The sequence below is a fragment of the Sinocyclocheilus anshuiensis genome, unplaced genomic scaffold (assembly GCF_001515605.1).
Source record: "Sinocyclocheilus anshuiensis isolate Anshui unplaced genomic scaffold, SAMN03320099.WGS_v1.1 scaffold2630, whole genome shotgun sequence".
NCBI lineage: Eukaryota > Metazoa > Chordata > Actinopteri > Cypriniformes > Cyprinidae > Sinocyclocheilus > Sinocyclocheilus anshuiensis.
The window spans coordinates 199,192-210,245 of record NW_015537938.1 but is presented as its reverse complement, the minus strand read 5'-3'; the positions used below and the strand labels follow the sequence as shown (position 1 = coordinate 210,245).

General features: G+C 37.0%; 1 protein-coding gene across 1 annotated transcript in view; it reads right to left on the bottom strand.

Annotated features, from left to right (window-relative positions):
- Window positions 1–1,439: 1,439 nt before the first annotated feature.
- LOC107660563 (band 3 anion exchange protein-like) overlaps window positions 1,440–11,054 on the bottom strand; it is an 11,694-nt gene continuing 2,079 nt past the window's right edge. The window contains exons 4-21 of the mRNA XM_016449886.1: window positions 9,690–9,787; window positions 9,544–9,590; window positions 9,293–9,458; window positions 8,615–8,750; window positions 8,329–8,398; window positions 7,936–7,978; window positions 7,660–7,844; window positions 7,358–7,559; window positions 6,508–6,711; window positions 5,913–6,061; window positions 5,617–5,811; window positions 5,249–5,497; window positions 4,986–5,075; window positions 4,070–4,236; window positions 3,534–3,775; window positions 3,212–3,381; window positions 2,365–2,538; window positions 1,440–2,129 (exon numbers count right to left, since the gene is read on the bottom strand). Coding sequence (XP_016305372.1) covers window positions 2,082–2,129; window positions 2,365–2,538; window positions 3,212–3,381; window positions 3,534–3,775; window positions 4,070–4,236; window positions 4,986–5,075; window positions 5,249–5,497; window positions 5,617–5,811; window positions 5,913–6,061; window positions 6,508–6,711; window positions 7,358–7,559; window positions 7,660–7,844; window positions 7,936–7,978; window positions 8,329–8,398; window positions 8,615–8,750; window positions 9,293–9,458; window positions 9,544–9,590; window positions 9,690–9,787 — 2,635 coding nt within the window. The 3' untranslated portion in view covers window positions 1,440–2,081. The remainder of the gene's footprint in view (window positions 2,130–2,364; window positions 2,539–3,211; window positions 3,382–3,533; window positions 3,776–4,069; window positions 4,237–4,985; window positions 5,076–5,248; window positions 5,498–5,616; window positions 5,812–5,912; window positions 6,062–6,507; window positions 6,712–7,357; window positions 7,560–7,659; window positions 7,845–7,935; window positions 7,979–8,328; window positions 8,399–8,614; window positions 8,751–9,292; window positions 9,459–9,543; window positions 9,591–9,689; window positions 9,788–11,054) is intronic.

Sequence of the window (11,054 nt, the reverse complement as noted above, 5' to 3'; positions counted from 1 at the left end):
GACTAAGCCAGTAAATGTGGTGTTTACATGGAATAATCATATGAGTTTACCTTATGGTGCGAACCCAGAGTCTCTGCATTAGCGGGAAAGCGATTAAACGATCATCTTCTATCCGAAGACTTGTGTGTTGCATTAAGGGGCAAAACAAAAACACATTGTCGAACAACAATATAAAATGCGGGAAACTATTAATTGGTTATTATACAATTAATTGTATTACAAATTATACTACGACTGGAAAATACTGTAAATTGATAAATGATGGCGTGATGACGTTAAATGTCTCCGACAGCGCCTGTAGTCCCATTTAGCAACTTGTTAGCAACCATCTTTTTTAAGAAATGTAAGTTTAAAAAAAATCAGGAGTGGGGTGTAACTGGTGTGTTTTATGTTGTAGAATAAAACGTGAAAGTATCTTGAGCTTGTGTGAACCACGGACCTTATTTTACGGATTTAACCAAAATCCCATAAAAAAAAAACCCATCGACTCTGGGAGATGGAACCGGAAGTGGAAAACCGGAAAAGGCTAACTCGCTTCCGGGTTTTTGCCTACAACGTGACATCATAGTTCCACCACTCTATAAAGGTAAATTATGTGAAAAATAATGCGTTTTTAAAAAAAACGAAGCATTAACACGTTAGACTGCACGCCAAAAACACAATCAAGCCTAGAAAAAACCCAGTGAACCACCCCTTTAAGCAGCACAACTGTTTTCAACATTGATAATAATAAGAAATATTTATTGAGCATCAAATCAGCATATTAGAATGATTTCTGATTTCTCATGTTAGACGGCTGAACATGTCTTCACAGAAATAAATTATATAAAAATGTATTAAATGAAAAGTAATTTTGAATTTTAATAATATTTCACACAATTACAGTTTTTACTGTTTATTAATCGAATAAATGCATTGGTAAGCATAGGAGACTTATTTCAAAACTATTTAAAAAATCGTACTAACTTCTACTCTGAATGGTAGAGTATGTACGTATACTACTCACTGACAAAAATGTAAAAAAGAAAAGAAATAATAATAATACATAAATGTAAAAAATTGGGATTATTTGAATGTATTGATAACACTACATTTTAAGTCGAAAATGTAAGTTTTTCTACATTTTCTGCAAAAAAAAAAAAAGGGTCCTCTTAAAGTACCCTTGGTTGGGAATCACTGGTGAAAAGGTCTTTTTTTTTTTAATTTTCAGTACAGCAGGTCTGGCTTTAACACGTAAGGAAGGTCGTAGGACTCTCAGAATGGGCTGGACACTTGAGAAGGTGGGTGGAGGTTGGTTGCCAGGGTGGGCCAAGCTCATGATTGGGTGGGCCAGGCCCGCCCAGGCCTCCTGTGAAGTCAAGCCTGCTGGAAAAGTGGATGTGTTTGCAAGCTCCCCTGACTAATTTAGGACAGGAATGTAAGGCTTTCTTTACTAAGAATTATTGTAGATGTTTTAAATAATTTTAATAATTAAAGTCACACACCATAACAGACCAAGCATACATAAAACCAAATATTAATTTATACTCTAAAGTATCAAATCTTTGCAAAAGTAACCTATGCTAACATTCTGTATTTGTAAGCCTATAATATTTACAGGTATGGTGTCCCTGAAACATTGAAATTCTATATAAAGGCACATTTTGCATAGCCATCACCTGTTAAAACAGGATAGGATTTACATTCAAGCTGGTGTGTAGTTGACATGCTTCACACTGACATGAGATTTCTTGCACGAAACCCTGAATACATAAAATAAATAAACACCAGGATGTATAAATCCCAAATGAAAAAAAACAAAAACAAATATCTTATCAGGCACACAAACACACAAAAGAAAAAAAAAGTAAGAAAGGATTGTGATAAACAACTATGGACTGTATATGAACAGTTTATGAATTTTAGGTGTGCATTAATTGCATTCTAAAACTTTAATGATGTAGAGACGTATCGATTGGTTAAGCTAAGAACTGAATGTACAACAGTTAAAAAATATAAGCAAGAGATTCTCATTTAATGCACACAGTAAGATTAATTTATAGTGGCTCAAGAAAGACGTCCAGGGGTGTTTTGGGGTTATTTTAGTCATCCTCATCATCAAATTTCACATTTGCATCATCTGCGTCCAGCTGCAAAAGTATGACATAACATATGCAGTCACAACATGGACAAATAAAAATGCATAGGTGTGAGTAAATGTTGTCCAAATATTTGACTGAAAAATAAAACAATAAAGGAAAAAATCTCAGTATAAAACAATATATAATGTGTACAACACAAAGCGTTCATATAGCACTTTTTAACTTTGTTTTCTATTAAGACATGGTGGCATAGAGCTCTTAGGCCTATATAAGAGATACTTACACATTTCATTTCCATGACAGTGAAGACGTGACCGGTCATGAACATTCTCAGTGGGATCGTGAGGATCAGGACAAAGGGCAGGGCAAGTGAAAACGCACTAGATTTGATTGCCCACAGAGTCGCCAAACAAATCACTTGGATCAAAGTGTACAAGTGCATACGCATAGTGGGCACCTGTAGAGAAACACAGAGAGAGAGAGAAATCAGTAACTAGATACTGTAGATGGATGGATCAATCGATTGACAGATTGACTACATGGCCAAAAGTATCCCTTCTAATCATTGTTGTTTGGGTGTCACCATACATTGCTGTTCAAAAGTTTGTGGTTGATAAGTGATTTTAATGATGTTTTTGAAAAGAAGTCTATTATGCTCACCAATGCTGCAATAATTGAATCAAACATTCAGTAAAAACATGAATATTGTAAAATATGACTATAATTTAAAATAAAGTTATTTCTATTTGAATATATTTTGAAATCTAATTTTTTCCTGTGATGCAAAGCTGAATTTTCAGCATAATTACTCCAGTCTTCAGTGTCACGTGATTTTTCAGAAATCATTCTAATAATTTTTCTATTTTAATCACTGTTGAAAACAGTAGTGCTGCTTAATATTTTTGTGGAAATCGTGATACATTTTTTCTCCTCTTTTGATGAATATAAAGTTCAAAAGAACTGCATTTCTTTGTTTGTAACACTATAAAGGTCTTTATTGTAACTTTTGATCAATGTAAAGCATCCTTGCTAAATAAAAGTGTCAGTTTCTTTAAAAAAAAGTGGACGGACCCCAAACTTTTGAACAAAAGTGCACTTTTATCCATGTAGTGTATGTAATTAAATCTTACACGGGTGACAAATGGAACAGGAGGATGATGCTTTTTTGGTGTAATAAGCAGACGCATACGGTCCCAAAGCTGGATGCCACTCAGTGAAGTGATACCCATATAGAGAAAGATGCCAAACAGAGCCGTCATAGGAATCATCTTCAGGATGGGCTCCATGAAAATTGAGACCCCTGTGGGGAAAGAATTTGAATGATTCTGTGTATTGTTCAGTAACATTTTGTTATGTATCACTATGTCGATTTGATTTAAAAAAAAATAAAAATTTAAACTCTAACTGTGTTGATTAAGTGTCATTAAATCAGACAAAAAGCTTGCAACTCACCAATCATCACGGCCACCAAAATACCACTGACTCTTTGTTCTAACACGCGTTCAATCTGAGGTCTGGGGCCTTTGGTCATGACAGTCAGGGCATTGGCATGGGTGACAGATCTCACTGTAGCAGCACTGAGCCAGGGGACACCGAAGACAGAGGCAACTCCTCCCAAGAACACCAAAAGGAGGAGGTCCAGATGGAAACCAGAGCCCTTGACCATTTTTCTTTCAGGCTTACTCACGATCAGCCTGGATGGTAAGGAAAGGTGTGAGGTTAATGCAGTAGCTACACCAAAGTTCTGACTACCAAAATCCTTGCATGAATCTTCATTGTATCTTAAATTATAGTAACATTTCACAATATTCCTGTTTTTACTGTATTTTTGATTCAATTAATGCAGTGTCGGTGAGCATAATAGACTTCTTTCAAAAATATCTTCACTGTATCATAGTATCTTCATCTGTTTCTTCTTGGTGTTTTCTTTATAGTGAAGGTCTTCTAGTGTGAATTTAAATGTGTTCTATTCTGAATATCACACTCACGTAGTGATCTGGGACTCAAGGAAAATAAGGATGAAGACCAACAAGCCAGGAACAACACAGGCGAACATCATCCAGACAGGGAATGGCTTCTTCTCACCAAATGGGCTTATGATCCAGCTTCTAGCAGATGGGTTGGACACGGTCAGCCCCTTTGGCACCACCAGTTTCTAAAGCAGGAAGTTTACCATTTACACATTTACCATGAGACAGATGAATGGAACTATCCACTATAATGGTCAAAATCCCAGGTTATATGAGTCCAATTATGCTATGGGTCCAGATGCATAAAACATGTTTATCTTCATTTCACTAGGGAGTTTTTTCATAATCGCTCTGCATGGGTCAATTCACTAATAAGATTTTTTTGTCTTGTGTGCAACTTGTGCGCAAAAGGGAAAGTACAGCTGGCTTGTTGAGTACATGGCTTGTTGAGCAAAACTGATTAGTTGATTTTTAGTGAAACTGTCATATAGCACAATCACTACTATTTTTTAACATGTAGGAACATCACAGCCCTACACACCAGTTTTTGCAACTTGTAGTGTTACATTCTGTGAATATTTTTTTTTACTGCTGTACTTGACTCTAGATATAACAAATGTGTAAAAATGGACATGCAAATATGGACCCTTGATTGAAATAAAATACAAAACAATGTACTGTATACTGTACATTCAAATGTGCATATTCTTTTTCTGTGTACTACAGTACTGGATTTTCCCAGTAAATGTCAACAAAAATGTAGAACATAAATTTAATTAGTATATAACAAACATTTCCAAGGTTGACTGCCACTGTAAAAACATTGAAATATTTTAACCAGTACAGCTCACACAATGACAAAAAATAAATAAATCAATCAAAATGGTGCCATTGCTTTTTGAAGCATGAATTCAATATTTTGAGTCTGTCAAACCTGTGTGTAGGCATCTCTGATGATGATATCCACAGCAATCATGAAGAAGATGGCGATGGGGACACCAAAATCTCCAATCATTTGACGAATCTGGTGGTGTACAGTATTTTAATAGTAACATGATCAGTACATTTAAAGGCTTGGCTGGATTGCTAATTGCTGAAATGCCTTTTTGTTTTCCATAATTATTTGAACCTTTGAACCTATTTTTGGCTAAACAGTATCAGAGTTTTAAACAAAAAAGGTAAACTGAGCAAACTTACAGGACCGGGAAGGAAGGTGCTAGTTTTAAACCCACGGAGATACAATGCAATAAAGAAACAGCCAAACATAAGGCACATGGACAGCAGGGCAGAGTTGGGATAGGCCCTCTCTATTATCTCATGAAGTTCAGTAATATTGCCATCAGGATGCTCTGTGATGTTGATAACTTTTCTGATAGGGTGGAAGGGGTCTTCCAAAGAAGCATTCAAGTGATCGTAGTTCAAAATCAAAGGATGCGCTTGGAAAATCTGAGAAGAATTGAGAGAGAGAACAAAGCATTGAGGAATAAAAAAGAAGATTTGGTGACAAATTATGTAATGTGAATGAATCTAATTAAGTGTGTGCCCATTTGGAAGACTGAATATACCTTGATAAGCTCGGAAAAGGTCTCATAGATGAAAATGAGAGAGATCAGGATGGAGAAGATCTCTTGGGTGAAGCGTGAGATGAAACGGACAAGGAAACTCCCTTCCACTGCAACAATCACCACCACAATGATGATCAACCACATGCCCACCCAGACACGGCCCACAATGTACTCAAAGCCATTAGACTTGCAGAACTGAATTGGAAAGATGAATGCTTTTAGATGGATGAGAAAAGTCATACAGTTGTTGATAATCTACCTCATTAAATCACAATTCACACTAATAAAAGCATCACCTGAAAGAACGCCTCCTCAAACACCATCAGTGGACCAGTAAACCCAATGACAAGTACTGGTTGAGCCGCAAACAGACAAAAGATGATGCCCTGCACACAGGTAGAGACCATCATCTCAGAGACCCCCATCATGTGCTCCGTCTTTTCCGCTAAAACATAGAAAGATTGAAGATTAGAGATGGTAAATGTTGCAATTTTTTCTTAGTTTGAAGAACATGTAAAAAATCTAAAGGACCTTTTTCCACTATAGAAAAACGTTTGTGGAATGGACAAGTTCCAAAGGTTTTTCATGGAAACATAGATTTTTTTTGCACACACATATAATTTTGCTTCAGAAGATCGATTCATCAGTTGGGGTCGTATGTATGCCGTATGTAGTGTTCACCAGAGGAAGAAAGTCATATACATCTAAAATGTAATGAGGGTATAAATTTCCATTTTCGGGTTAATTTCATCCAGTCTAGGTGGGCAGTTCTTGGCCAAAATATGATAAAATGTGTGCCAGATTTTATGCCACGTGTTAAACGATAAATGCGACTAATTTAGATCTTTTTCAGTGGTGTGATTAGTATATGCTGGCAGTGAATGTACTCACCAAGAAGTCCTCCGAAGGTAATGGCAGGTGAAAGGGCAGCGAAGTAGATGAAGATGACAGCAGACAGCACCTGAGGGTCCAGTGCATCGGTAAAGTCACTAAGGTAACGCTTGTAGCGGCGTTTTATGTCTTTGACCATACCGCCAAACGGATAGCCAGTACGGGCTAGTGGATCCTCCCGTGGCTTCCCAGGTCCAGTTGAGGCTAATAAACACAATAAAACACAGTGTACTTCATGTAATTCCAGATTTAACCCTAGGATGGCCAGGATAGATGCAGAGGAAGACCGTTCCATGTAGCCATGATTGATATTAAGGTAATTAAACCTTAAGATGTGTACAGAAAAAAAAGAACATACTTGTGACGTATGAAGAGCCAAAAGCATGAATATGATTCAATCTTAATAAAGAAGCTTGCCATTGTGGTATTTAAATCATTATTGGGTCTTCCATGATACATTAGTTGTTATGTTCCTCGTTTGTAAGGGGATAAAAGTGTCCGCTAAACGATTGAGTATAAGTGTGAGTGTAACTATATTAAATATTTTGCAGTAATGCCAGACTGGCCTCATATACACTAAAATGAAATGGGTCAAATTTAGATCTTGAGAAGGAACATTACCAGACCCAGATTGAATCTGCAGACTTTTTTGCAGTTTTTTTTAGACTGGATCTTTAGGAAATCTGCACAGTACTGCAAAATGCATAAACTGTGTTAAATTATTTAATAAACATCAGGCTATTTGGCTTATTTAAAAAAAAACAAGCACACAAGGGGACTGAAGGATTTGTCAAATTAAATGAATGCAGCGACACCAGTGTCAACACCTTGTCATTATATAAAGCCTGACCTTTGCCCCCAACCATGAGTCGGGTGTCATATGGGCGGACTCTATCTCGTAGCATCTTCTTCTGAAAGTTGATGATTGGCTTGAGCATGCTCTCGTCCTGGATTTCTGTGGGTGGGATCACAATGCTGCAGTCCATGAAGTCTGCCATGGCATTGGTCAGATCTTTCTCACTTGTAGCTAAGTAAGCCTCCAGAGTGAACACCTGTTTGCATGTACAGAATTAAGACGAGACATTAGAAAAGCCTTCATTTTTCTTGATTTATTTCATGACATTTCAGTGCCAGTCCATAGCTCCTCTTTACCCAGTCAGCCATCAGAGACGCCATGGCCCGGCCACTCTCATGATAGTCCATGCCACTGTGACTGGGGCCCACGTGGAAGAAGACAAAACGAACAGGAATCGGAGCTTCTAGAACCCCTTCCATCACCACTGAATCCCGTAGACGTGCAAACGCCACCACTGGTTTCTGGAGGTTCTCCACCACACCTTAAGAGTGGTACAGAAACAAGGGCGTGAAATATGCTATATAACAAAATAATACGTGTTTTTATAGAATAAAAAATGGATGTACTCTCACCTGACAAAACCACAGAGGCCTCCACACGATCAACCATGTCTCGCTGAGGAGGAACAGAGCAGTTTTTATGTTTATTCAGAAACTAGAGGTTTTTAGTTATTTTTTAATTATTTGGATGCCACATCCGAGAATCTGACTTTAAAGTCTAAAACTGAAAGGAAGGAAGGATAGTGTCACTGTGATTTTAACCAGTAGGACATCCTAGATCAAAATGTTTTGGTGGTCCTGGAACAACAGTCCTATCAAATAATCATAGTCTTCATCCTAACCATTAACTAGCCTAACATTAAGAGGGAAATTATAAACTATGCAGTGCCCTAACATCAGCTCTACCCTTTTCTAACATCAGACTGCTGCAGGACCAACAAGATAGATAGATAGATAGATAGATACCTGTTTGGTGATTGAGAATGTTTGCAGCTCTATGTCTGCTGAACCAGGGGCCGAAGTGGGCTCTAACTGACTGTGGAGCAGAAACAATGAGTCATATAAAGTTTATAGTCATACACAGTCATATTTGGCTATTAATATAGACCCCTGTGACTCATATACCAAATAATGAGGATTTCTGAAATACAAAAAAACAGTTCCCAGGACTACTTTATACAGCGATAAAAACTGAAGTAACTTTCCTCCACATAAACACACACAAAGCAACACAGATGACATGGAGCCTGACCTGCGCTTGCGTTGCAGTATGGCCACAAGAGCGTCACGGTCAGTGGGCCGGATCTCTTTTTTGAGCAGGAGTTGTTCCACCATCTTCTGACAAATGCTTGATAAGCTGCTCTCATCAACATCTAGCAGCACCGCCCCTGGTTACAGTCACCATAAAGAATATGTAAGAATATTCCTTTTAATTCACCCCAAAACTGAAAACCTGGAATTCTAAAATGTGATGATTAATTTAAATTTTAATTATAACTATTTTAGTTTTTTTTAAATATATAATGTATGTGTGTGTATTTATATATACATAATAAATATACACACAACACTCACATATATTATGCAAACAAAAACTTTTTTGTATGCGATTAATCGCGATTAATCTTTTGACAGCACTATAAAAAATATAATTGCGATATCATGTTTGCTTTACATTATTCACATTTATTATCATGTTATAGTGTCATATCATTGTAACAGCTTTGAAAGAAGCTTTGATTTGCTTGGTGTGTTTCACTTGATCCAGTCACTGAATTTAACATGCTCTGGTTGAGATATGGGCCTCTGTTAGAAGTATATTTCAGTGTTTCTGCGGGCACCACACTTACCCATTTCCTTTCCTCTCTACACTTTCTTATTTAATTAAAGTATCCAAAGGCCAGAGGAAACATGTCACTTGGTGTCTCACCTGTGCTCATGACCTTGCGGAGTTGAATGAGGCTTTTGAAGGTGAGATAGGAAATGTGGGGCTGACTCCACTGTCCCGTGGCAGGGCTTAAGTTCTCCTCATAACCCAGCCAGCGTCCCATTTCCTGCCACGCCTCCCCACGTAGCTCGTTTAACTCAACGTATGCCTAGTGTGGACGAGAATTTTTATTAAGGCTTTTACAAAGAAGTCAAAGATAAGAGTAAGTGAATTAATGTGTTTGAGTGTATCACCTCTGCATCTCCTCTCTTGATGGCATTAGTGTTGGTATTTCGGGCAGCTGAAGAAGGGAAATGGAAAAAATGAGTAGCGAATCAGTAAGGTGTAAGGTTTGTGTTTATATATGCATTTGTATTTTGTTTATATATTTGCAACACACCCTCTAAGTCTCTAGAGAAGGTGAAGGTCTGATGCTGCTCCTCTTCCTGCTGCCTCATCTGCTCTAAATCATAGCTGCCTTTGTGTCCCGCAGGGGTCCTATAGAGGGCGACAGAGAGCACACGCTACAGCACACACACCAGGGTACAGACCCGACTGTCACGGCTCCACACACTCACCATATCTTATGCACCATAGGGCAGAATGAACTCCATCCTCTTACAAAGCGACTCAAGCCATCCCTGATACAAGAAACATAAACCTCACTCTGTCCAGCCCTCGCACTGCCCTGGTCGGCCACAAGGATGCGACGTTTGACAACTTTAGGCTACTGTCTGTAATCCTGAAGTACTGTAGTGTGCAGTAATCCACTACTTGTATTTATTTATTTAAACTGAGAAGGGCACATAGCTGGGCTTGTGATCATTCATCACCACACACAACATTCCATTTGAAAGTGAAAAAATAACTTCTGACTGTTAGAGATTTAAATAATTAGTACTTTTTTTTTTTTGTTGAGATTTTCAGATGAGAACTCTGTCTGATTAGCTTCTCCCAAAAATGAATGACTATATACATCAATAAATATAATAACTGACTGGTAATTTAAAAAAGTAGATACAATTTTGTAAATATTTTTTTTTTCTCTTTCCATTTTTTTTCTCTTTTTTTGCATTGCATTGCATTATTTTCATGACAATTATTAATTGTCAATATCTCAATAATTTGCCATAGAGGGTATACATAATTTTAAAAATATAATTGTGATATCATGTTTGCTAACGTATGCCTAGTGTGGACGAGAATTTTACAAAGGCTTTTACAAAGAAGTCAAAGATAAGAGTAAGTGAATTAATGTATTTGTGTTTATCACCTCTGCATCTCCTCTCTTGATTGCATTGGTGTTGGTTTTATTTTTTATAATTATTAATTGTCAATATCTCAATAATTTGTAAAATCTTATTCTCATTGTTGTAAAAGTAAAAACATTAACATTGCAAAATTGCATTGTATTTACACACCATGTTTGGTTTAATTTATGCTCATTTGAAACAACTGTAAGTTTTTTTTTTCACCTTGAAATATCAGTTTTCAAAATCATGCTGATGGCACTTCTAATAAAGTGAATGCTTCCCCCAAAACGTCTGTTCTGGGAGTATATAAGTTTGGTCAATGGGTATGAAATTCCGCAAAAAAGGCAAAGTTGCAAAAATACACAAAACTACACACAGTTACTTTACATATAAAAAGTGTTAATATCATAAGGACCTAATAAAATAATAATCAAATTGTCTAGATGCACCATGGTAATGACAGTTTGGGGATATTAATCATCATAATAATTGTACAAACATTACCGGTCTTT